Genomic DNA, 27,867 nt, shown 5'->3' on the forward strand with positions numbered 1-27,867 from the left:
TAACACTTTAAAGCACAGTAAGTCTTAATACTCAAGTGTCAGTGATTCTGGGAGTCCTTTCCCAGCAATTTAGGAAAACATGGGGCATAAACCTCAAGCTCCTTCAGAGCTAGGTATATGACTGACACATGTGTATATTCAGTCCCCAAGAAGACCCTGCTTCTATTTATTTGGGAAAGGCAGTTGAGTGTCTATGTGCATTATCTGCTAAGTCTTTCAAAACACACCTATACACTGAAAATGTAGAAATTTTAGATTACTGTCCCAGGCCCCCAATTTTGAATGTTGTAAACAATAGATAGCTTCTTTTGAGGAGAGTGAAAGATATTCTCTTTCTCTTTCTCTCTCTCTCATCTCCTCATCTAATGTTACAACTGGGAAGCCCTTAACAAATACCTGTTGCCAACATTTCTCTATTGGAGGTATGTATTGGAATATGCTAGGTCCCTTTTTATTTTTATTTTTATTTTTTTTTATTTAAATTCAATTTAGCTAACACATACTATATTATTAGTTTCAAGGGTAGACATTAGTGATTCATCAGTTACATATAATACTCAGTGTTCATTACATCAAGTGCCCTCCTTAATATCCATCACTCAGTTACCCTGTGACCCCACCTACCTCCCCTCTAGCATCCCTCAGTTTGTTTCCAAGAGTTCAGAGTCTCTTATAGTTTGCCTCCCTCTCTGTTTTCATCTTATTTTATTTTTCCTTCCTTTCTCCTATGTTCATCTGTTTTGTTTCTTAAATTCCACACAGGAGTGAAATCATATGGTATTTTTCTTTCTCTGATTGACTTATTTGGCTTAGCACAATACCCTCTACTTCCATCTATGTTGTTGTATATAACAAGATTTCATTCTTTCTTTCTTTCTTCTTCTTTTTTTTTTTTTTTTTTTTGCCAAAATAAGATTTTATTTTGAAAGTCATTTCAAGGGACAGTAAGGAGGGAGACGCGGCAGATGGAGACTCGGATGCCTGTTCTTTGCAGGCCCCGCAGTGGTCCGTCAGGCCGGCAAGTTGCTTTCTTTGGTGATCCCGTGTTCAGCTTCCGGGAGAAGAGATCTTTTCCCACAAGCCACCTGCATTCTTTTTGTAGAGCAGAGCCTTATTTCCAGGAAACAGTGCGCTGGTGGGAGATGGGTGTTTTTTTAAAAAACATCAAGGTAGACCTAATATGTGCCACAAAGTGGGGCAGCTCAGCCAGAGGCGAAGTGGAAAGGTTCTCTAGCATCTGCTTGTCGTCTTGCTGTAGCCAGAAGTCGACGTGCGGGAAGGGCACCCAGGAGTACGGCCCCAGACACAGCTGTTCGGTCTCTGCATCATAGATACTAATCATTGGTCCTCCTGTTAAAGCCCGGGCAGCCCGCAGCGCCTCCTCCGGGCCCGGGTCTAGGAAGGATGCTTGGTAAATCTCCGCGGTCTTGATGTTCACAGCGATGCCGTAAATGATTGGAAAGTGGTTTTCATTTTCTTCCCGGTCATTTAATTCTGTCATACATAACGTCACTAAGTGAACGTCCTCCTCCTGTCTGTCAAATTCACTAAGAAGCTGATGAGTAAGTTTTTGTGACAACTGCCTGTCGTCACTGAAGCCTCCCACGAGGTGCACCTCCAGTCTTCCACACTGGGCGTGATCAGAGAAGGACTTTATGGAGCTCATGATCAAGGGCACCTCTGCTCTGGTGTCCGTTCCATCGCAGTGGGTCAAGCAGGTGGCCCCGTTACCTGTGTGCCTCAGGACCATGATGTGACAAGTGGTGGCATCATCAGAACCCAGAATGGAGATGGAGCCATCCTTTGGGGAGGTCACTGCCAGCTCTCTTTGCTGAACATACAGAAGGCCTTGGGGTCCCACTTGTTGAACAGACTGACCTCTAAGAAGTCTGGCTCTTTCCTCCAGAGGCGGGTGAGCTCGCACGAGGTCCCCGGCGGACTGCGGCAGCCGCACTCGCCGCCCTTCGACGAGCAGCGGCATCGCGGAGGCGGCCGCCCCGGCAGGCCCAGGGAGGCGGCGGATTTCATTCTTTCTGCTGGTTGAGTAGTATTCCTATATATATATAAATACACATCTTCTTTATCCATTCACCTGCCAATGGACATCTGGGCTCTTTCCATATGTTGGCTCTTGTGGACATTACTGCTATAAACATTGGGGCACAGGTGCCCCTTTGAATCACTGCTTTTCTGTCCTTTGGGTAAATACCTAGTACAGCAATTGCTGTGTCATAGGGTAGTTCTCTTTTTAACTTTTTGAGGAATGTCCGTATTGTTTTCCAGAGTGGCTGCATCAGTTTACATTCCCACCAACAGTGTAAGAGGGTTACCCTTTCTCCACATCCTGGCCAATATCTGTTGTTTCTTTAGTTGTTAATTTTAGCCTTTCTGACCAGTGTGAGATGGTATCTCATTGTGGTTTTGATTTGTATTTCCTTGATGCCAAGTGATGTTGAATTAAGTCACCTTTTAAAATTATATATACCTGGGTCCTATTCCAGATATACTGAGGCTGGGTCTCAATTCAAGGGGAACCTAGGCATCCAGAATTTCAGAAAAACATAACTCTTACTGCTTCCAGTACATATACCTAGTTGATCTCATTCAAACTCATCATTTTAAAGATGTAGAACCTGATATCCAGGGAGGAAAGCCACTCATCCAAGGTTACACAACCTGTTAGTAACAGAACTGACTCCCCAGTCCAATCTTGAAAGAGTCAATTAATTGCCTTTACTCACAACGTTGTCCAGAACTGCTCTCTCTGTGTGCCTTATAAACTTAAATGTATACAACAAAAGCTATAAAAGAAAGGACACAAAGAGAAGGATAAAGAAAAAAAAAACAGGGAGAGGGAAACAGAAAGCATGGTGGATTTCAAACTATTCAAGGAGTTAGATGGAGATAAGAACCTGTGAAGGTCTGAAATTTCCAATACTTACTAGCTAGACAGGTTCTGCATAGAAATTATTTGAAAGTCACACTGCAAACACTATTGGGAATTTTATGATCCCTGAGCTCAGTGGCTGTCATCTTTGTATTGCTATTAATCAGCCAGGCTTGGTCTTCCATTCCCCAGTATAATCTCCTCAATTGTCCTTAGCCCTAGGCTACATTATGTGATACTTTCACCCCATATTGAGCCTTGCCCAATCTTCTGTCTCTTTGCAGGTCAGACAGGCTCCCATACATCCTTTCTGTGTTAAAGCCACCTACAGAGTGGCAGAGACAAAGTCTCCATGGACCTAAGTTACATGAGTTTGTTTTCTTTTCAGATTTACTTGAGGATGGGGGAAGCTGGAAGCCTCCAAAGCTTTTTCTACCAATGCATCAATGACATCCAGTCTAGAGGAGGGATTTCCAGCTATGACAATTTTCTATTTGAAATAGGATCCTGAAAAAAAAAAAAAAAAGCTTTCGTAAATTCAAGGTTAAGAAAGTGGTTGGGGGGTTTGGTAACACTAATTTTTCAATTACCTTAACCTTCTGCCAATGCACAAGTAATCCTTGCCTTCTGCATTTGTGATTTTTGTTCTTCTGAACCTTGATAAAGGAGGTCATGAAATGATGCGGAAGTCATTTTAGGTATAGCTTTCAGCTTCCCATCTCATTTCCCAAAGTATCTGTCACATAGATTCTCTTGTCATACAAGCTCCCTCTACTCAGTCTTACCTCCCACCTTACTGAAATCAAAGTCACACTAAGTGAGCTCCCTAGAACTACCTTCTCCCTACATTTCTACCCAACATTCTATTTTCTTCTTTGTATCACCTATCTTCTCTGCAACGACTGTCTATATCCATCTACTTGCCCTTCTCTTAACCTCCAGCATTCTGACTTCTATCTCCACCACTCTTCTATACTCCTCTACTTTCATCAGTAAACCCATGAAATGAAATAATAGTGGTAGAGCATATTGGCACAGTGGAGAATTGGCACAGTTCCTGACACAGAATAAGTACTCAATAACATGGTACATCTTCCCAAACATAAGCAAACGTATGCATGTACCCATGCATATGCATGTACACACACACACACAGAGTCAATTCCAAAGGCTTTCATTCTTTATCTCTTTGTGGCATTTGACACTGTTGACCACTCTCCCTCCATTCTTGAATGTTTCTGTCACTATGCATTAGTGTAGTGTCTTCTTACTCTTTTCTTTTTTCTTCCAATCTCTTCCAAATGTGGTCACATCCTAAGATTCACAACTGAAATTCCTTATATCTCTAGATTCTCTTTCATCGATCACTACTCCTCTAAATATAGTCCATGTACTCACATAGCTAAACACATAGCACAACTGGCATTTTTTTGGTAACAAAGCTTTCTTGATGAAGGAAGCAGTGCATTGATTTGCATTGATTTACATTCTGCCCCAAGTGTCTCCTCTTACCATGTATGATGTATCATGTATATATATATATATATATATATATATATATATATATATATATATATCTTACCATGTATCATGGCCCAATGCCCCAAGATTTTTTACACTGTTACAACTTCAGTATTCATCTCTATTCAAATAAAGTTTATTCAAATTAGCATCTCTAACCCCAGCTTCTTCCCAGAGCTCCAAACCTATATCTTAGATGCCTGCTAGATTCCAACCACCACCAGCAACCTGGATAGTCAACAAGTTAAAAACTAAACTCATACCTGAAATCCTTTTGGGGGACAAAAAAACAAACCTGCATGTTTCCAAAAAGATGTCTTTTATACATATTTTTTAATCATACACATTCATTTTCTTTGTAAAAAAATTTTAAAGTTACAAAAAAGTCCATTTTGTATACCATCAGCAATCAAGGTCCATTCCTCTCCTCCTCAGAAATAACATTGATAGTTTGGGTTTGAGTATCATTCTAGATCTTTTCCTACACATTTGCATACATATGGAATATGTCACTGTAGAAAACATAGGGCACTGTTTTTTTTTTTAAATCTCAGTGTTATAATGTATTATTCTCAAATTGTTGTTTGCAATCAACAAAATATTTGGTAGATCTTTCCACATAGATATATTTCATTCTTTTTAAGTACCGAATAGTATTCCACAGAAAAGACATCCATAGTTTATTTAGCTTTTCCTATAAATAATGAACTTTGTGTCACAGACACTGCTGTGTTCAGGAAACCATTCTATTACCCTCCTGGGCACACAAAAAGTCACAGGTGGGCAACATGACTAGACCTGGCCAATGGAATGTGAATGGAAATACACATTCTATTTTTAGCCCTGGCACTAAAATCTACAACAAACTGCTCTGCTCTCTCTCCCTTCTATTGTGACCATGTGGGCCATATGTGGAAGATGGTGGTATTACAAGATGAGAGAAACAGGATCTCTGAATAACTGTGAGGATGATCTAAGTGAAGAGAGAGATGCCATGTTAGCAGGCAATATATCATTATGGTGTTAAGTCACTAAGACTTTAGGATTGTTTATTACATCTATCATTGCTTAGCCTGACTAATACAGACCTTAAGGTTGTTTCCAGATTTTTACTATTTCAAACAATGTTGCAGTGAATGACTTCTGTATATGTGGAGTTGTTTTCCTATAATAAATTCCTCCCTTACAATTTATCATTTGCTTTAACTCAGACCTCATGGTCATTGTTCACTACTACCGTTTTTTGGCCCTCCTTCTCATAATCAAATAATTACAGTTACTTTTTACTTGGTAACGTCTCTTGCATTTCTCCCTTTCCCACCCCATGTTAATATCAACCTAGTCCAGGGCCCCAGCCTCCTATCTGGTCTCACTGCATCAATCCTCTACACATTCTAATCTAGCCTCACAACCAGCTGATCTAAGTTTCATAAACTTCCACTTTAATCATGTCACTATTCTTGCTTAAGAAATGATAAGGAAAATGTGGTCCATATACACTATGGAGTATTATGCCTCCATCCGAAAGGATGAATACCCAACTTTTGTAGCAACATGGACGGGACTGGAAGAGATTATGCTGAGTGAAATAAGTCAAGCAGAGACAGTCAATTATCATATGGTTTCACTTATTTGTGTTGCATAACAAATAGCATGGAGGACAAGGGGAGTTAGAGAGGAGAAGGGAGTTGAGGGAAACTGGAAGGGGAGGTGAACCATGAGAGACTGTGGACTCTGAAAAACAATCTTAGGGGTTTTGAAGTGGCGGGAGGGTGGGAGGTTGGGGTACCAGGTGGTGGGTATTATAGAGGGCACGGATTGCATGGAGCACTGGGTATGGTGCAAAAACAATGAATACTGTTATGCTGAAAAAAAAGAGAAAAAGTAAAAACTCAATTTAATTAAAAAAAAAAGAAATGATCACTAGCTCCTTGTTCCACATCAGATAAAATATAAACTCCTTGACCTGACACTTAGGGTCACAATTGAGTCCCATTCTACCTTTCTAACCTTATTATTAGTTTCTTCCCCAAAGAAACTGCATTTCAGTTGGAAGTACCTTCTCTTAAATCTGAATTTATTTAATACATTCATAATGCTGCTTTTGCTTATTTATTTGACTCCTACTCATTTCTTAAGACCAAGATTATACCCTTTTTCTTCTGTGAAACTATCTGTGATCATTTGATCTCACAGGAATTGCCAAGTCCACAAATTCCTTTAGCACTTTTACTTCCTCATGTGGTTCATGGATACTGTCTCTTTAACCTTTAAAACAATTTCACCTGCCACATCAAGACCTCCCTGTAGAATTATGCCGTCTCCCTGCCTCAGGACATCATCTCTCTGAAATCTATCATACACCTTCTTCTTTCCCACTTAGGAGTACTGTGCTCCCTTCCTTTTTGTCTCTCTTCCATCACTCATATTTCTTCTTCTGGGATTATAAAAATAAATATTCTCATAACTCAAGCCCAATGGCTCTTTCTCTTCTGGCTTTCTTTCACTGACCCAGATAGACTCCCTCATTTCTGTTGCTTAAATTTGGGTCAAAATGGATACAGATGGGAAGTTACAACTGTTCCTAATTCAAGAAAAGTGGGAGGGGGTCCCTGGTGACTCAGTTGGTTAAGCATCTAACTCTTGATCTCAGTTCAGGTCTTGATCTCAGGGTCATGAGTTCAAGTCCAGCATTGGGCTCCATGCTGGGCTTGGGGTCTCCTTAAAAAAAAAAAAAGGAGAAATGTGGGAGCAGCAAAGATCTTGTGGTCATGTTGGGAAGTTTCTTGGGAATTTTCACAAAAGATATCAGAGGCTAGGTATCAAAATGGGTAGAAGCACCCCAGAAGTGATGACAGGAGATGAATGGAGAAATGAAAGGAAAGAATGAGGCAGTCTGGAGAGGGGAGGTGGAAATGAAAGCAGAAATTGGGGCAGATATGCAAGTAGATCCTTGGATTGAGAAAATTCGGTGGATGGAAAGTAAGGGCCAAATGTTTAAAAGGTGAAAAGATTACCACTCCTAAGCAGCCAAGAATCTATGGTGACCCTGAACATTTTCTTCTTTGTTCCATTTGTGTTTCAACCAAAAGCTCTAATTACAGTTGATGAGTGTTAAGAGCAGTGCTGATGCAACCAAATTAAAGAATGAAGAGCCATATGCTTTAAAGTGAAATTAGACATGATAAAAAAAAAAAAAAAACTTGTACAGCATCCTTTAAAGTCCTTGAAAGTGCCAAAAGTCCTATTCAGAATCTCTGCAAAAGCCCCCGTCTTACTTTATCCCACTCATAATTAAACCAGCTTTTCAAAGTACCAGCACTAAAACTTAGTTATTCAACTTTATAGTTAATTTTATTTGATTATTAGTACAACAGTATTGCTCACGTGAATTTTTGTAACAATTATACAATTTCAGCTATGCCATGGAACAAATTAGATTTATGGATGCATCTGTAAAAGTATCCATCTTTAGCAAGTTCCTGATATAACATGCACTCCAAGGTCCAAACAACTGTCTTACAGCCCAACTTTATTTTTTTTTTAAGATTTTATTTATTTATTTGACAGAGAGAGATCACAAGTAGGCAGAGAGGCAGGCAGAGAGAGAGTAGAGGAAGCAGGCTCCCTGCTGAGCAGAGAGCCTGATGCGGGACTCGATCCCAGGACCCTGAGATCATGACCTGAGCTGAAGGCAGCGGCTTAACCCACTGAGCCACCCAGGCGCCCCTACAGCCCAACTTTAAAACATCACCTATTACTTACTTTTCTATGTGTTTGTTTCTTGCCTCATCAAACAACCCATAAGCAACTCAGAGTTAGGGAACCTACCATTTTCATTTCTTACCCAGTGTTTCCCCAACCCTGGGCCAGGCACACAGCCTATATCTTCTTCAGAACTGGGTTCAGATAAGAATTCAGTTGAATAGCAAATTAAACCTGCCTTCTCCGTACTTGTTCCTTTCACGTTCTCTCTTCCTTCACTACTACACTTCTTAAAACAGTAATCCGTCAGGGCAAGTCACTCAACTTCTTTGACATAGTTTCTACACCTGTATCTTGAGTATGTAATAATTTACTTTACTGATGTAAAATGTTGAGGAAGTGGCTATTTAATAAAAGTGGTCCATCATTATTATCTTACTCCTTGGCTCACTATCAATGAGTTACTGTTACTAACAGTGAAAGTCAGAACCACCCCCTTTCAGGTGTGCTACAGTGATAAAAGGATTGAGTACCACTCTCTGAAGTGGTGACTCCATAATTTAGTCTTCATAACTGCCTTGGGGATCTTTGATGGACTCAGGAGGGCTTCCCAGGCTTGATTTGCACAGATGCCTTTATGTTCACTAAAGGTACACAGAAAGAGGAGGGTTTCCAGCATATGTAAATTCAGATGTTTCTAGGAGTGCTTCATGCACTACACAGTAACATTCCCTCTGGGCTGAGGATGGGGCTGCTTTGAGGTAGCTAGGAGCTTTTCCAGAACCAAAAGTTCAGTAAGGTATGTGGGCCTTACTCTCCAGAAAGGATCTCCAAAACCATAATCAGCTGCTCACCCTATCAAAAACAACATACCCTCGTATATGTATATATTATATAAAATAGTAAATATGAAAAAATACTAAATATTAGATATGGATTTTTAAAAAAATCATCTGTCCCTAATCTTTCTAGCTATGTACCTTGGTGCACAAGAGACCCTCAAGGAAAGGTTCATTGTTATTGGGATATTTATGAATTTGTATTTCAAAGTAAAAAAGGGGGGCAATCTGCACTTAGTTTCCACTTCCTTCCCTGTTATTTGTGTCTCAGCCCATTTGGCCTAGGATTCTTCTGGCACCATTCTACTGAATATGTTCTCTTTGAGGTCATCAATATCCTAAGTATGGAATCAAGTAGGCCGCTCCTGTCATCATCTTTCTTGACCTCTGTGTAGTATTTGACACTGTGGACCACACCATCCATCTCTTCAGGTTTTCCTCCTAGCTCTCTGATTATTCATTCTCCTCTTCCAACAACTTTTCTTCCTTTTCTTATCTTTTAAATGTTGCTGTTTCTAGAACTCTCATTCACAATGCCCTTTCCATATTTTGCAAACTCTCACAGAGAAATCTTCTTCACTCCCTTAGCTTCAACTACCTCATTGATGATTCATGTTTTTATCTCCAACCTACACATTTTTCCTCCACCCTAGACCCATATATTCAACTATCTACTGAATCTCTTCAACTACTCTCCATTAATGACACCATCATTTATAAAGTCTTATAAACTAGAAATCTGGGAGCCACAGAAAATTTTCCTTCTCTCTGGTATCCACATTCGATTGTCCACAAAATACTATTATAACATTCATTGGAATTGCCTCTTGATCATATTCCCTCCTCATTATTTCCACTGTCACTGGCTTTGTTCTCACCCTTATCACCTCTCACTTGGATTTTTTGCAACAGTCTTTCTAATCAGTCTCCCACCATCCATTCTTGCCTCCTTCCAAACTGCCCTCCATGTAGCTGTTGCAGTGAACTTTGTAAACTACCAGTACTATATCATGCTTCTGCCCCCCAAAATTCAGTGTTAAATACAAATGCTTTACTATGGCATAGGGAGGTCCTTCACAGTAACTCTAATTTCCTTTTCTAGCAAGATCATCTGACATTGTTTCAGTCAAAATGAACTTCTTGCAGATCCCTGAACACTCTAAGCCCTTTTTATTTCTGTGACTTTGCAAATGCTCTTCCTCATGCCTGAAATGACTTTTCCCTTCTTCCCCATTTTTGAAACATAACTCAAATGTCACCTCCTTTATGAACACTTCCTTTGTTCCCCTGGAGCGAGGGGAGACTATGCCTCTTCTGAGTTTGCATTTTGTCCAGGCATCTAATCATCTCATTTATTAATCTGTATTTCAATAATTTGTGTGCACCTTTGTCTTGAAGGTAGATCTGTGTGTAGAGCGATAAATGAAATAAAAGCAGAAAATGGTATCTTATGTGTCTTTATACCTTCATACCTACTACAGTGCCTGGCACATAGTAGATAATCAATAGCAATTTGGTGAAATGATAAATATGGTTGGCTGCCTAGAAAGGCACTAAACCAATAAAATCATAATAAAGCAAAAAAAAAAAAATCTCCACAGAGTTACATGCATGCATTGAGACCCATGGATTACTTGGATTCTTAGCATCTGGGTTCACAGTTAATGACTACATGAATTCTATTCTAAAGGTGCCTAAGGCAATAATGAAAGATTCTATAGCAGCAACCAGAGCTACAATAACCAGGAAACTAATTTACTTAGTTATGGAACTGTAATATCTTTTTCTATTCTTAAGTACATTCCTTCTTGGCACTGAAGAAGAAAAACACTAACCCTTAGGCTAGTGGTGGAAGTGGGAGTGGAGGGAGGGAGTGAGGATTAGCTGACTTCTTCAGTCTCATTCACACATTTTGGTTTCCATGGAAGAGAGAGAGCACACGTGTGATGTCGTCAAGACTACAAAATCTTTCCTCGTCACTCTTTTCTCCAAAGAAGTCAAACCTCTTTTAAGAACTCTATCCTCTGACTTACGCTTACCCACCTTCACTTGTCACACAAAAGAGAACCTTTATCAAGGGAGGAAAGTCTATGATATTTCAGTATGTAGTCAATCTAGTCACCTCTTTTATCATCATACCAGAGTGTGTCTTGATGAAGCTTAATATAGCACAGAAGAAAGAGATTTACAGAGCAGGAGTGAAAATCCAACCCAGTAGAAAGAAAGTGGTAGAAAGAAAGGCAAAAAGTGAGTCAGCTCTACAGGCACAGCCATAGCTGATGGTACCAAGGAAAACATGGACATTCAAAAAATTTTCACCGAGGTTTGCTGACCAACTTTGTTGCCAATGTCCTATGTTCTCACCAGATTAATTAGTACTAGGAAAACTGTTCAATAAGCACCTGGCAGTGCAGTTTGATTCTCTGCTGTGGACTGAATTGTGTGTCACCAAAATTCATGTGTTGAAACCCTAAACCCCAATGTGATGGTATTTAGAAGTGCTTCTCAGAGATCGTTACGTTTAGATGAAGTCATGAGGGCACCACCCTCATGATGGGACTAATGGCCATAAAAGAAGAGACACCAGAAATCTTGTTCTTTGACTCTCTTCATCGTATGAGGACACAGTAGGAAGGCAGCCATCTGCAAGTCAGGAAGAGCACTGTTACAGAACCCAACCATCCTGATCTGAGATTTTTAGCCTCCAGAACTATGAGAAATAAATGTATATTGTTTAAGCCACCCAGTCTGTGGCACTTTGTTATGGCAACCCAAGGTGACTAAGACACCCTCCTGGGATTCTCCTTAAAGGTAGCAACTCCAAGTTATTAGTGGTGAGTTAATTTAGTGTATACTATCTGTATCTGTTCCCAGTTCCCCTAACTCTTCCATTCTTCAAGAAGCTCAAGAGAAGTTTCAAATTGCAATGAAGCAATTCTTCCGGCTCCTCTTGTTTGTTTTCCTCAAGGCTATGTTCATGTGAACAATTCAAGACATTTCCAGCTTTATGCCTTTTATTCCTAAAATTTCAAAGAAGTTTGCAGATTAGACAAAGTTCTCCTCATTTCCAGTCCAAGTTTCCATTTCCGCTATGAAGAAGAAGTAGAATAAGGCTGCAGTTCCATGCTGCAGTTGGAAGAAAAGTCAGTATTCTTGGGAAAGAATGCAAGCACAAGGGAGGATTTTGAAAGGAAGCAATATTCTTAGGTAAGGATGGGAAGAAATGGTTAATGGGAGGGGGAAGTAATATTGATAAAAAGCGGATGCCTCCTACTGCAGGTTTGGAGTGGACAGCAAATGAGGGGGAATAGCAATGGCTGATGTAATATGCCCTTCTGTCATTTCTAGAGATCCTGACACAATTTGTAGGGAACCTATCCTCCCCAGAACTTGATTGACTTGGAAAGTATTCACTTGGAGGATTCAATGTTAATGAACTACAAATGAGTATCTACTTCACAAGGCTGTTGGGAAAATTAAATAAAATAATATATGGAAAGTGTTTAGCATAGACCCTGGCTTATAGTACTCAATCCATAAATGGAAGCTGTCACTATAATTGCTGTTGTTGCTGTTGGTGGTGGTTAAATTAGGGTTTCCTTGTTATGGTAACTGTTCCTGTTAATGGTAGGTTTTCCCTGAGTTGGTTTTGTCACAACAGCAACTGTAATAAAGGGAGACACGTGAGTTGATAGCAGTCCTGGACAATAACCTGAAAAAAAGTGAATCAAGAGATCAATGAAATGCACCATCTATCCCACTACACAAACTTAGGAGTCATCAGTGACATCTCCCTCTGTCTCTGCCCCTCACTCTCAATCCACCACCAAGCTCTATTTATTTCTTCTCTTAAATATCTATTGACTGGCTATCTAACTGTTCTCCCAACTTCTCTTATCCCTCCCCAATGGTCTATTCTTCACAAAAAGGTCAGCATAATCTTCTTAATGTGTAAATTATGACATCCTATTGACCATGACCGTGTAAACACATACATTTATCTCCATTCCTTTGGAAGACCTCACTAAAATGATCATTCCAGGAGAGATGATGATAACAATACAATTTTTGAAGCTAGAAAGTAGAAATACAAGGGTAACTGACTTAGCAGACCTAAGGAAATTGAATCCAAAACTGGCAGTGTGAAAAATTAATAAGCAAAACAATTCACAACAAAGAACTTCCAGAAGTTCAGCAATTGGTGGTACCACTACTTCTGGAATTGGGGGTGAAATTGAGGCTGAAAACGAGAATATGCTTAAAATTTTATTAACTAGTTAGATCTCGATATCCCATCTATAATTTCACACTATTGGGTGATTGTTTCTGCCATCCTCCCACCAGAATATGTGAGATTTATTCTCTGGAGAGAGTAAAAAGAAAGGTTTCTGGATTGGGGAAACATTGAACACAGTTGAGGCAGAGGTTCTATATGAAAAACAGAAGAATCGAGAAGTTTACATATTGATTGTTGAGACTCCTAGCCTCTTGGCTCTCAGAATTCTGGCAATCAGACTTACAGCCTTCAAGCAGTGTATTAGAGTATTCTTCTTTGGGAATATAAAAAAAGAAAGACTTAAAGATACTTGTATAAAGGGTTGTTCAAAGAAAAAAGCCAACCAGATCATCTTGTAGTAAAGCCCCTTTGTAGCAGACAAACTCTAAAATGATCCTCAACAGGTTACACTTCCTGGTGTTCATTCCTTCATGTAATTCTCTTCCCTGGAATGTTGTTGGGACCTGTGACTTCCTTTTAACCAACAGAATATGGCAAAGATAATGGGATATACTCCCATGATTAAGTTACATTATATAAGGTCTGCCCTAGCATACTGGAGCCAGGGTCTCTTCTTGTGGGCTTGATGAAACAAGAAGCCATGCTGAAGAATCCCACGTGGCAAGGAACTGCCAGTACCTTTAAGGAACAGTGGGTGGCCTCTAGCGAACAGCTAACAAAAAGCCAGGGCCCTCAATCATATGGCCATAAAAAAATAAATCCTGCCAAAAAACTGAATGGACTTGGAAGAAAATTATTCCCCAGTCAAATTTCCAGATAAGAATGCATCTTAAACAACACTTTGATTCATCCTGTGCAGAAGGCCCAGATATGCCAAGCTTGAATTCCGGATGCATAGAAACTATGAGATAATCGATGTGTGTTGTTTTAAGTCACAAACTTGGTGGTAATTTGTTACACAGCAATAGAAAACTCATGCAATCATAGTCTACAAGTCTTATTAAGCATTCTGATTTTCTAATCAGCTTTTAAGGAACCTACTTATAAACATGAGCAGATAGCCAAGGATGATGACATATCTGAGGAAAGCCTCTGATATCAAAGATAGAAATCTAAACAAACAAATCAAAAACTTAAAAAAAGAGAGAGATGAAAAATAACCATTAATATCAAAGAGATTAGAAAAGATATTGCATCCACTAAACAAGAACAAGGTGATATTTTTATTTTTTATTTTATTTTTTTATACTGAGAGAAGACAAAATTACTATTTAAAATTCTTTGAAATTATTATCAGAGAGTTATATAATAAGGAATTTGTATGGTCTTTTATCCCAGGTTCCTGGGATGGAGCTTCTATACCCTTGGAATTTCTTTAGTGATAGGATTGTCTTTGTTATTCATGATAAGCCCCTTGAACCATGTTTGAATTTATACTCATGAGGTGATTTATGGTGGGATCCTAGGTAGTTTCAGGATGGAAGCTGGCCATTCTGGAAAGACTAAAAAGACTAACCATGAGTGTTAGGGCTTTGAGCCAGTTGGTATCAGTTCGACTTGATCTCTGAGGAGAAGGAGGGAGTTGGAGATTGAGTTCAATCACATGGTCAGTGATTCGACCATGTCTAATAATAAAGCCACACATATACAAAAAGAAATCTCTGGACACCAGGGCTCAGGTGAGCTTCCTGGCTGGTGAGTACATTGATGTGCCAGGAAAGAGCATCCTGACTCCACTGGTGGGGTGGGGGCATGTACACTTGGAAGCTCCATATTTGATAACCTCCTAGAACTCACTCTACAGATCACTTCTTTTGGCTAGGCTAGACTTCATTTGCATTCTTTGTAATCAAAATGTAATAAGAAGTATCCACCTTTCTGAGTTCTATTGTTCTAGAGACTAATCAAACCTGTGGGAGTCATGGGAACCTCTGAATTTGTAGTCAGTAGGACAGAAATGTGAGTGTCTTGGAGAACTCTGAATTTGTGACTGGCATCTGAAATGAGGGCAGTCTTTTTGGGAACTATGGGAACTATGACCGTAACCAGTTAGCATAAACCTGGGGGGGGGGGGGGGGGGAGGGAAAAAAAAAAAAACAACTAAAGAGAATAAGATGAAATAAATAATTCAAGAAAACTTTCCAGGATTAAAAGACAGTCCTAAACTTTAAAGATCCCACAAAATTCCAGTACAATGGAAGGAAATAGACATGCACCAAGATATATCAATATGACATTGCACGCACAAGGGCAAAACAAAGAACCTAACTTCTAAAGAGCAAAAATTAAAAAGGTAACTTACAAGAGATCACGAATCAAAATAGTTTCTGTCTTCTCCAAAGTTGGGAGCCAAAAGACAATGAAGTAATGTCTTCAAAATTATTAGAGATATGGTCAGAATAAGAGCAGTGCCACATATCTAAAGAACAATTAGGCCATGCCGAAACAATTCAGAAGGATGTCTCCCAGAAGACGAATTTGACAGAAGGAGCCAATGCTCTCAATGATATCAATCTTCACACACTGAGAGAAGAATTGGTTGGGGAACAGGTTATAGATGAAGTAATGTTAAGTATGTAGAAAAATAAGAAATTGAATAAATAAGACAATTATCAGTTCCATTAAAAACACAGATGTGCAAGAAAGGAAAAGTAATCATAGTATGCTATAACTCAACTGTGAAAAGGATTTCACATAATATAATAATAATATAAAAATAATGATATAATCACTGAATATTGATGTAATCAAAATTACAACATAATTGTACTGGTAGAGTGGTAAATAGGAAGTTTATGTTTGTGTGTACATGGGGGCTAATGGTGATAATGTGCTAAACTCCTCTCCCATAGAATACTTACCCTAAAAATTATAAATAAGCTTTATAAGCATGCTATTTAGCTAAAAGAGTTCAAAGTAGTTGCCTTCGGTGAATTGATAATGGGGTGGGTGACAGCTGTTACAAATTACAAAGAACTCTTTGGTTCTTTAAACTGCATAAAAAGTAAAAAAAAAAAATTAGAAATAAAAACTGCTCTAAAAAGAAAATTTAAATCAGATCATGTCACCAAATAGCTTAAAACTCCTAGTGGATTACCACTGTAATTAGAATCAAATCCTAACTCTCCCATGACTTATATGGCTCATCATGATCTGAATCCCGCCTATTTATACTTCATCTCATACTTCTCCCCAACCCCTGCCCCCTGCATCTCTAGGTTCCAGCCACTCTGGTCTACTTTCTCTTCCTCAAACATATCAAAATTTTCGCCATCTCACAGACTTTGTGTTTGCTGTCCTCTCTGCCTGGAACCACTCTCCCCAGATCTTCACGTGGTGGAATCCTTCTCTTCATTCAGGACTCAGCTGAAAGCTGCTTCTTTGGAGATGTTGTCCACAATCAGACAAACCAAACTGGGGGACAGTTCTGAAAGTAACTCACCCATAAACTTTAAAATTGTCAACGTCAAGAAAAACAAATAGAAGCTGGGGACTATTCTAGATTAAAGAAGACTAAAGAGATAAGAACAACTAAATGCAATCTATGATTTTACCCTCTAAATTTTTAAAAAGTTATATGGAGCATAATTGGGACAATTGGAGAAATTTAATATGTATTATATACTAGATAATATTAATGTATCATTGTTAAACCTTCTGATTATGATAATTATATTGTGTATATACAAGAATGTTCTTGTTCTTAGGAGAGCTATGCTAAAGTGTTTATGGGTAGAGTGTCATGCTGTCTACAACTAACTTTCAAATGGCTCAACCAGAGAGAGATAGAAAGAAAGAAAGAGAGAAGAGTTATAGATATCAAGCAAATATGGCAAAATGTTAACAATTAGTTAATATTAATGAAGAATATATGCGTTCACTGTATTATTCTTGCAACTTTTCTGTAAGATTGAAAACTTTCCAAAACAAAAGTTGGTGGGGTAAAAATATCAAACTTCAGTAGGTTTGTTGATAGTAGTTTTGATGAAGTAATTGCAAACCATTTTGGATATGGTATAGGATTAAACAGATGAGTAAATATATTGACCAAAGTAGTCCTCTAGGCAGTTTATATCACAACATCCTGTTTTGTTTTCTTCATCACATTTATCATTATCTAAAACATTATTTTGTTTATACATTCATTTGTCTGTTTAATGTCTGTATTTCTCCCAGCTCCTACCCATAAATGCTATTTGAGTAGAGGTGGTGTCTGTCCTATTTCCTGGTGAATTCCCAGCATTCAAACTAAGGCCTAGCACATTGTAGATGTTCAATAATTACCTGTGGAATGAATGAATGAAAGAATCCCAAGAAATCTTGGGTAGAAACAATGGTCAGACAGCTGCAATTTTGCTCCTAGGGTCATGTTAAGGCTCTGAAGCCCTGTTGGGAAAGGGCTTTTATTTTTTATTGCAGAGACCTGTGAAGCTGAGAAAGAAAAAGGATAGGGAAGTCAGCCTCATTCTGGCATATGAAGCGTGGTTAAAGGCAATAAGACCTATCAGAAATTGCCGTGACCCCAAAGATTACAGCTAGAGGATAGGGACTTAAAACTAAAAGGTAAATGATAACAAGGAGGTCCTGGAAATGCTTTAGTCTCCATACAAGTGACCTATATGACACCTGTCCTTGCAAGTCACTTGAATTGTGTAAAGACTCTTCCTTTAAATTCCCTCTTATCACAGAGCCAATGAATTGTAGATTTAGAGCTAAATCTCAGTAAAGGAGAAACAGGGGAAGAAAAAGGGCATATCTGAGAACACAGTATGTGCTTCTTTGGGGGAAAGGAAAGTTACCTTCCACCTCAACTCTTTTCATCATAGCGGTTCTCCCTGTCAACCTTTTTTTTTTTTTTTTTTTTAAATTTCCTTTCCCTACCTGTTTCTCCCTCATGCATCATTTCCCTGCTCCCTACCCTACCTGGGGTTAGTGCCAGAAAGAAGTGTTTGTGGAGACTGGAGAAGTGGTAAAGTAATTTTGTGCGGGGACAATTCTTACTAAAATAATCATTTTGTGCTTCTGAAAAAGGACACATACACACACACACACACACACATTTAAATATTGAGAATGAGTATTACAGTTGTCTCCTTGCTTCCATTATTGACATCACACCATGAGGGTGCTAAGACAGAAGTTTTTTCAGTCTTTCTAAACACCATCACCTCAGAAATCCTATCAGCTCTATATGCTCCCCTACCGCACCCTACCCTCTCCCACACACCTGTGTCCTGTCATACCATATTCTATCACTTCTTTCTCTGTGGCCTTATAGCAAACTGTTTTCTCTTATTAATCTGAGTTCAGTTCAGAACTGGATGGCTGCTTCTCAAAAACTTTCCCACATATCTAAGCCATAGTAAATCAAAGATTCTGCAAAGATCCATTTTCTTATCCCCCTGACTAAATTGTCCTCGATCTCTTAATCTGCTTTCAGGTCTACAACCTGAACTTTCTCTCATCTCCTCCATTCCACTGTTCATTCAACATCAGTTAGAATTTCAAATTAGGAATTCCATTAACATGTTGAGTCCATGGAAGCCAAATGACCCATTATGGACTGAATCCAAATGTATAGGCAGGTGGTTAAGCAGGTTGGGCCAGCAGTCTTGGCAATGCAAATTCAAAACTAAAGTTTGCATCAAAAAATCAAGAAAGAATCATGATTTCACAAATGACCCTGGATTAGCTAGATACTAGCTCAAGGGAGACAATGTAGATTTGTAGATGATTCTAGAACCAAGTATACCATTTACCATTAAGGATAATTTTCTCACTGGTTGGATCTACTATGTTATCCCCATACTCAATCTTCATTGGTTCCCAATTACCATTAAAATCAAATCTTCAAATCCTTCAGTCTGGCATTCAAAGCCTTTTACATTTCCCCTTCTTCTTACCACTTACTCTGCTCTTACCTTACTTCTCATCAATCCTTGGTATGATCTGTTTACCTCAAACAGATCTGTTTACCTCAACCTGGCATATTCTCACTACTGTTTGCAATTCTTGCTCCTTTCCTTGCCTGTAACGTCTTTCACTTCCTCTTTGCAGATCCACATTAACTGCATTCTTTAAGACCCACTTCAAGATATACCCCCTTCTAAGAAACTTTCCCTGATTCTCTCACTGCGTCACTGATATTTTGTGCTAAAACAGACTTTAAAACTCACTGATCAAGTTCAACTTTACCCACCCCCCCCCACATTTTTCAGATGAGAAAACTTAAGGCCCAAAAATATTAAGTGATTTGTATAAGGTCTTTGAGTTTAGTGGTAGCAACTTAATCTCAAACCAGATTTCCTGACCCTCTTTGCAATTTCCTTTCTACACTGTTACACTTTGTCCCCATAATCCCATCCCCCACACACAAGTTCAATGTGGTGTCATCATCATAAACTAACATCTGTGTTTGGATTGTTTTTCACCTCTATTTGGTTTATCTCAACCACCAAGTTCTAGTAATTCTTGAGGGAATATTTCTGCCCCCTCTTCTCCTTCCCCATGGCACCTAAAAAGGCTATATATACCTCAGAGGGGCAGGAAATTCATCTTCACTGTGGAGTGCTTCCCTTCAAGAAAATATAAAAAACAAAACTAACAAAATGAGTACACCCAGGGTGGACTATCATATCACATACATATTCAAAAAGTTCCTTTAAACAGGGACCTCCTATAGTGAACTTGGTTACAGATCATTAACTACCATCCAGAGAGAGAGGGAGAATGAAAGCTGAGAAACCTCGAAGTAAAAATGTAAGAAATCACTGCTCCTCTTACAGGCTTGAGAAATAGAAGGGCGTTAAGGCAGACTTCCCACTTTGCAATAGAGAGGATTTACACAGCCCCTGTTTCGCAACCCCCAACTCAGCACTAGCTCTGGTCTCTCTCAGCTGGAAGTTGAGTGACACAAATTCTAAATGTCCGTTCCAACATTAATTATCTTAGTGACCTAAGACATATCACTTAATCTCACTGGACTTGTGTTTTCTCGTCTGTAAAAGGTTAGCGGGTGGGAGTGTGGGATGGAAGTTCAGACTTGCTTTGCCTCACACGTTTTTTGTGAGGCTGAAGTGAGATAATATATGTGAAAGAGCTTTAAAATTCAAAAGGCATTATATGAATGCAAGGTATTAACTTTTTAACTCCCATTCCTGTATCAATTAAATCATAGGAGACTAGAGCAAGCAAAGGATAACAGGTTTGCATGCTAATCCCATCTAAATTAATTGTCAGAATCCTCTGCCTTCTCTGTAAATGCTGTTCTTCATCCCGTCTCTATTTTATTTGGTAGAATATTATAAAGGTTGCTATTTTGGCTTCGCATATTGCCGAGGTGGCAGGAATGGGGGAGGTTGGCAGCTGCTGAGCCTCAAGAAAGGTACCTATTTCTTTCCCAAATTGCTCTAAAGGGGGAAGGGGAGGGAAATTGAAGCTGTTGGTCAAGGAAAAAAGAGCTTGCACTCTAGCTCTACAGGGTCACTCTCTTGTTCAATAATGAAAAGAAAAATGAAAAAAAAAGGAGAAATAAAAGCTTTAATTTTGCCACATTTCTCAAGTTTTCTCTCCTTTACCTCTCCAGAATTCCTAGCATGCCTGAAATCAAAGGACCTATGTGCAGGCTTGGAAGAGCTTTATTTTGGGGGGGTATCAGGATAAATGTGAGGCATGGAATGAAGTAGCACATTATGTGTTCAAAAATTTGAACCCATTCTTCTGGTCTATCCTTCCTCTAGCCCAATTAGGTAACTTATATAATATGCCTTAAAGTCCCACGTTAGGGACCATGTCTGCCCTGGGACATCCAGAACCAACTCCATTCAAACCTCTGTGGAAATGGTCATCGTTCTTATTCTTATGCAGCTCTTGGCCTTTATATCAGTATTGTTCAATTAGAAAAGAGCCTCTTAAGAGATCATCAATCATTCGAAATATCAAATACTGCTAAAAAGCAATGCAGGGGAAAAAAGGACACCCTAACTGGTAACCTGCAATGAATCATCCACTTAACAGACATCTTCTGAATCCCTACTATAATTCCAGCCCAGATTATGTTTTGAGGAAAACACACAAGCATCCCAGTAAAGCTTTCTCTGTTAAGAGACTAGTAGACTATGGGGACAGGAAGGTATAGATAAGATATAGCAATGGTGTCTCCCTACGATAGGCACCAATGAATTCTAACCTCACCCCCCCACACACACCCACGGTGGTCCCATGTAAAGAATTGTATTCAATGTCAGGCTGAAGAGAGACTAAAAGGCAAAGCTAAACCTTACTATAACATAAAGCAATAAGGCAGCTTGTGATGTACTGAGAAATGCCTTAAAAATTAAATTAATCATAATTAAATCCAGGCAGTATATAACCCACCCTAATGGAGCAAAAATCATGCGCAAACAACTATTTTAGCATTCACCCTCAAACTGACCTTGCAGCAAGAGTTTACATCATTAATTTTGGACTCCTTGTGATTAAGTATAGTATTATAGACAAGAGTATCAATGAACATACATGATGCAATAGCTCCAACTTGTCCCCTGGTGGTGTCCTGCTTGATGACACCCGATCTATGCCAAACCCCACCCTATTGCTCTCTAACCCAAGAGGCCGTCCTGAGCAGTAACTCCTCCACCTTGAACCCTTCTAATTATATGCCAGGGTTTGGTGAAAATAAGATTTAAATGTAAGCCCCTGCTAAGGACAGAGATTTCACCAAAGTCTGAAAGCCTGAGAAGTGAGCTCCAAGTATAAGCATACTGGCTAGTCAGATCTGACATCTGCATGTTTCAGTCCTGAACAAAGGGTAAAAAGCAGCTTGGCTGCTTACATGTGGGATGTAAAAGAGGAGAAAAAGACCAAGGAGGGTAAAAAAGATGAACTCTTTGTGTGGATTTACTGGAAAGCAGCCTGCCATCAATGAGAGACTTGATAGACAGGGCTCACCTCCCCTGGGTTTTCCTAGCCCCGGACATTAAAAATGGTCCTGACGCTAGCTTAGTAACTGCCAAAGAGTGTAGCCCTTCTCCAGAAGGGTGGGCTTAGGCTGTGATGCAGCAATGAGGATCTGGGAAATGCAGATCTCATCAAAGATTCTGGTCTTTGGAGGTGGGGGGCTAGGTGAGACTGTCTTCTGCTGTATTATTTACTGCTGGGACATGGTGTAGGGAACACAAAAATGCGGCAGGTTTTAGAAAATTCTGGGTAGGTCAGTGTCATTTGTCAAAAGAAGAGGCACTAGTGGAGGAGAGGGGGAGAGGAGGGGCTGCAGAAGGAGGGCTGCCATCCACAACTGCAGTATTATGTGTATCAGAGATAAATTCACTTGTCATATTTCAAATTAGGTTTATAGGTACTACCCCCATCCCCCACACAGCAGTGGCTTAACGGGTGGTCTTCTCAATTTTTAATTGCAATTTTGCAGTATATGGGTGTCTGAAGTCTAGGTCTGACTGAGATGATGGTCTGTATGTATGTGTAGGTGACTAACAGTCGAGAGATTTAAAGTCTCTCAATGAGGTGGGAAGGGTGCTGCGGCAGGGACCGGCTGTACTCCTCTCAAGAGAATCTTCCATCCCTAACGTCAGAGTGCTATTGAGCTATCAGGAGGTGAAAAAGGTGTGGGTGGTGCAGTGAATTTTCCCCAACACAAGGTACATACACACACACACACACACACACACACACACACACATTAACAAGTTCTGTAAAAAGTCCTGCTGATGCCTGGGAAGTCCAGCTAAAAGCAGTAGGCAGTCTCCCATGGCCAGAGCGAGCGAGGCAGACTCCCGAATCCTCACGGAGACCAGGGCAGCGGTCTCTCCGGAGCGCGCAGCCTAGCCGCGGCTTCCCGGAGAACTCTTGCCTTGTTCTAGGGGCTACATCTGCAGGCTGCGGAAAGCCAGGGCTCCAGCCCTTTCTCATTACACACCTTTCCCGAAGCATCCCAAGCCCTGTATCCAACGGCAAACCCCTCAGATCTGGCGAAGCTCAAAAATGCAAAAACTGAGGCTGGGGGCAAATTGTACTTCAATCTTAAGGACTCAACACACGCGCGCGCGGGCGCGGGCGCGGGCGCGCGCGAACCGCATATACTCCAACCCCGTACGGCTTAATTTCTTTCCCCGGGTTAGAAAAGAGGATTACTTGCCCACAGAGGCTTGGAGATGGGGGCAGGAGGTTCGTCCGAGGCTAGGCTCACCTGCTGCTGAGGTGAGAGAGCAGACACTGGATGCAAGCTGTTAGGAGCCGCGGCTCACAGCTGAGTGGTTGGGGGGTTGCAAAGACCCTCAAGTGCTCCTCTGGTTTTTTTGTGTGTGGTTTTTTTTTTTTTTTTTTTTAATTTTTTGCATTCACGTCACCAAAGGGTTAAACGGCTGGGCTCCAACAGGCATCCCCCCCCCCCCCGCCCCCCCCCCCCCCCCCTCTTTTGTCTCCCCCCCCTTCCTCCCGCACGTCGCTAGGAGGTCATCAAGCCCTCTGTCCAGTCCGCGTTCGCAAGCCCCTCTGCTTCCCGCCCATCGAGCCCGTGGCTGCTTACGAAGAGGTGTGCGCTCACCGAGGGGCGTGTTCCAGCACTGGGAGACGCCGAGCGCCCCTGGGTTAGACCTCAGAGCGGAGCCAGCCATGGAGCGGGGCGGGGGAAAGTTTGGCACCCTGCAAGGGGGAGTCGAACAGGAGTGGGCGGGGCGCCCGAGGGTACTTTAGCCCTCCAAGCTCAGGGGCGCAAGCTGCCCAGACCTGAGGCGGTGTGCGGCCATGGACCGCGGAGCTGCCGCGGCCCAGGGCACTGCCCCGCCTCAGGATGGAGAGCAGCCCGCGGAGTCTCCAGAGCCACCGCCGCCGTGGCCGCCACCGCGGCCGCCGCCGTCACCGCCGCGGGCTCCTGCGCTGCTCCATGCGCCTTCGCCAGAACCGGCACCACAGCTCGGTCCAGAGCCTGCTCCAGAACCCTGTCCGAAGGCGACCCGAGAACCAGCCACAGAATTCGACACAGAAACGGTCTCAGAACCCAATACAGAACCGGCCCCAGGGCTGGCTCCAGAACCAGCCACAGAACTCGACAAAGAACCGACCTCAGAACCAGCCAGGGAGCCTGCCCCCGAACCGGCTTCGGAACCAGCCACAGAACCAGCCACAGAACCGGCCTCTGAGCCGACCCCAGTGCCAGCCGCAGAACCGGCCCCCAAGCCGGTCCTAGAACCAGCCCCAGAACCAGCCATAGAGTCCTGCCCTGAGCGGGCTCCAAAGTCCCGTACGGAGCCGAGCCCAGCACCACGTCTATTGCAGTGTCCGGTGGTCGCTCCAGAGAGGGGTCTAAAGACCTCATCATCGCCCCGAACACCAGTGCTGTTCTCCAGTATAAAGGTAGGAAAAAGACCCCCTGGGGCGTGCGGGATGAAAGAAGCAAAACGAGGACGGATGGCTATTGAGCTCCTGGGACTCTGGGTACCCAGAGCATCCCATTTGGCTGCCACTGACTAGCAAAGATGCGCGGAGAGATGCAGGGATGGAGAAGCCCGGGGGAGTGGGAAATGGTTGGGAGGCGGGAAGCAACATGTGGAAGCGCGAGTGGGCTGTTGGGGCTAGAAACAGGGTGACTGCACGCGATGGGAGTCGGAGCAGTTTCCCCCATGGAGAGAAGTGGCAGTGCAGTGAGCGCCTATGTCTTGAAAAAGAGGAGGAAGACGTCCCTGGGGAGCGCAGGAGACCTAGAGAAGTATTTGGGGCTGGCCCTGGGTACACGGGGATGGTACTTAGTGGTGGGGTTGGGGGCGTGGGACACACCTCTTAGCCACGGTCTCTGCCGCAGAGGCCCAAGCTGCGGAGCCGCAGCGGTCAGCTTAGCCCCCTCCCTGACACTGGGGAGGGGGTCACTAGCGGGGACGCAACTGGCGGCGCTCCGAGGAGGTTCCTGGCGCCTCTGTCTGCTGATCTGCTGCTGGGAGCGGGTACTCCGGGTGGGGATGAGGGGATGGGCGGCGCCCACGCGCACTGCAGGGGAAGGGCAGGGTTCGTTGGGGGAGGAGGGGGAGAGCATGCGTGTGTCGAAGCCACCATTCCATCTGTCTGCAGGATTTCCCGGCAGGTAGGTGCAAACACTGTGATATGATGATGGACCGCGTTAAGAGCGGGAGACTGGCATCCCGCACCGGGACCAGTCGGAATGGTACAGGGGTCCAGGTTTAGAGACACCAAAATAGGAGTTGGTATTTGAGAGCGTGAGAATGGAAATCCTCATCTCTTCCAGTCTTCAGAGGTGCCTTCCTAAACGTTGCGGTTTGCCTGGAGAAGACAAGTGGAGGATCCTCGAGCACCCGCCCGGGGGCGGGGGGGGGGTGGGAGGAAAGAGGAAGGAAGTTTTCTGTATTTGCCTTGGACCCCCTGAAACCCCGTTGGCTCTTCAGCAGGAGTCTGTTTGCCCTTCTTGCTTTCTCTGTACTCCCCCTACTCTTCCTTTCCCCTATAAACTTCGTTCCATGTGACTGTGAATACAGTGATAATGCATAGATACACCTTGATTTAGCTTCCCCCGCAGGGAAAAAAAAAAAAAAAAAACAACGAAACAAAACACAGAAACAAACAAACAGCACACCACACCAATACCTGTCCATCCTGCTGCCTAGCGGGACAAGGGACAGGGCTCTGGAATCCTTCTGCTGCGTACTGCACACCTGTAGAATGTAGGGGAAGGGGAGAGAACTTGGCATCGCGAAATGGAAATGGAAGCGCTGGTTGCTTCCTGAGATATGAGTAGGGAGGCTTGAATTTGCAAAATAACTGCAATGATAAATGACTGAACAAAAGGAAGCCTAAAGCGAAAAGTTTCACAGGGGAAAATAGTGTAGAGGTTTAAAAAATAAATAAAATAGGACCGTAGGAGACGAAGACAGGTTGTGGTGGCTGTTTTCAATCCAACAACTGAGTTCTCACCAGGGGTTGGATCTCCCCCTTCCTGCAGCAGCCTTTCCCTGCAATGATCTCAGGAAAGGAAAGGACCCTGCAGCTAGACACTGGAGATCACCCTAAGCTGGGATGTGCTCTGGTCTTTTTGGAAGAGTTTGCAAAGAAGCAGGTGGGAGGGAGACCAGCAGGGACTACCTGAGCTATGGCCTTCTTAAGTGAGATTTTGGGAACATGGCTCAGAAACTGACACCTGAGGATCTAATTACTAGGATATCCGGCAAATATATGGACTCTTTGACCCCTGGAAGACTGACTAGAGGCCAGGAACTCCAGGGATGAACCCTGTGACAGTGGGAAAGCATGTCCCACAAGCTTGACAGGAAAATGCCTGTTGTCAGACAGCTAAGGAAGATCAAAGTAAGGGGAATCAGGTTAGTTTCCTCTACAGAGTGCCCTCTCAGACAGGCTGACCAGCTGGGCATTTGTCAGCCTTGGCAGGGGACCAGGACCCCCCAAGGTTTGACTTTGCCCTTGGTAGAGTTAGTCATTTGTTCAGCCATTTGTCTTCTAAAATGGAGTTAAGAACACTGACCATCCACTAAAAGGGCCAAGAAAATGAACCCATCAGTGGCTCTAGATGATTTCAAAGGATGCAAAGGATCTGGGTAAATGCTCAGATTGCTAGGTGCCAAACCTGTCTTCAACACCCTAGGTGTTGCTATGCAGTTGCTCTGTGGTGCCCATGGGAACATCTGATCTTCAGTGATAGGACCGTTCTCTGCCGCATCCCCCTCAGGCAAGCAGCACGCACAGCCAGCTGACTTGCATCTTAACATTCAAGGCAAATAGGTTGCCATCTTAGCAGGAAAAGCCTTGTTCTCAGACACTGCCTCCTTGAGGCAAGCCTGGGGAAACACACACACACACACACACACACACACACACACACACACTCACAGTCTCAGGGATTGTAACAAAATACAGCTTTCATCATACAATGAAATCCTACATGGCAAGGCACAGTCAGTTCCAGTAGCATGAAACTAGACTGAAACTACTCATTTCATCAAAGGATAAAATGAATAAAACGAAGTGTTTGAATGTGACTGCAGGTTTCTCCCAGATAATTTTTGCTGATTGGTATTGTGATTAAAAAAAAAAAAACTCAACATCTTCCAATATGTAGTCTGCGCTCTATTCAGGTTTCAGAAACTGTTGGTTGCAAATCGATGCCAGTCATGAAGATGGAGACTGAGAAAAGGGGGCTCGTATTGTCTTTCCAAATAGATACCAGGATAACCAAACCTGTCTATTCCCTTCCTTTCTAAAATGTTTTGATTTCCAGGAAATGAGCCATAGTCTCCCACCTGGTCGCAGCAAGTGTAAGTGAGGATGTGTGAATTGGTTCTTTAACTATGCTATGACTTGCTTGGGGGGTGTGGGGCTTACATGAAGTATACTGTATTTGTTTACCTTGCCTCACCTATAGTTGAAGAAAGATAGTTCATGTTTTTATCAGTTGGGTCTGACTAGCTACGAAATTATGATCACACTATACAGGTGATTGATGAAAAATCTGAAAAGAAATACACTATTGTGGCCTTTATTTCTGGGATGGGGGTGTGTGTGATAAGAGATTCACTGCCATTTACTATTACATCCCAAACCATAACAAAGCAATTTTCTGGTATTTTTTGCACTTTTTACACACTTTCTTGCAAGGTAGCAAGCATTTGTTCATATGTTATCTGGTAATTCTTGCCTGAATA

At 42.0% G+C, this 27,867-nt stretch overlaps 2 protein-coding genes across 2 annotated transcripts in view; one reads left to right on the top strand and one right to left on the bottom strand.

Moving 5' to 3' along the window:
* Positions 1-1,037: 1,037 nt before the first annotated feature.
* On the bottom strand, positions 1,038-2,015 carry LOC132006832 (protein N-terminal asparagine amidohydrolase-like). Its single transcript, XM_059384882.1, has one exon. It carries the CDS (start codon positions 1,979-1,981, stop codon positions 1,112-1,114), a length of 870 nt encoding a protein of 289 aa, XP_059240865.1. The 5' UTR covers positions 1,982-2,015; the 3' UTR covers positions 1,038-1,111.
* A 21,935-nt stretch (positions 2,016-23,950) lies between these two features.
* Positions 23,951-27,867, top strand: part of DGKK (diacylglycerol kinase kappa) — a 171,460-nt gene continuing 167,543 nt past the window's right edge. Inside the window, exon 1 of the mRNA XM_059385658.1 lies at positions 23,951-24,559. Within this exon, the coding sequence (XP_059241641.1) occupies positions 23,951-24,559 (609 nt within the window). The remainder of the gene's footprint in view (positions 24,560-27,867) is intronic.

Source organism: Mustela nigripes, chromosome X (genome assembly GCF_022355385.1).
Source record: "Mustela nigripes isolate SB6536 chromosome X, MUSNIG.SB6536, whole genome shotgun sequence".
NCBI lineage: Eukaryota > Metazoa > Chordata > Mammalia > Carnivora > Mustelidae > Mustela > Mustela nigripes.

Bases quoted from the DNA above. Each gene is read 5' to 3' on its own strand.
- LOC132006832 (XM_059384882.1), bottom strand. From the start codon at position 1,981: ATGCCGCTGCTCGTCGAAGGGCGGCGAGTGCGGCTGCCGCAGTCCGCC.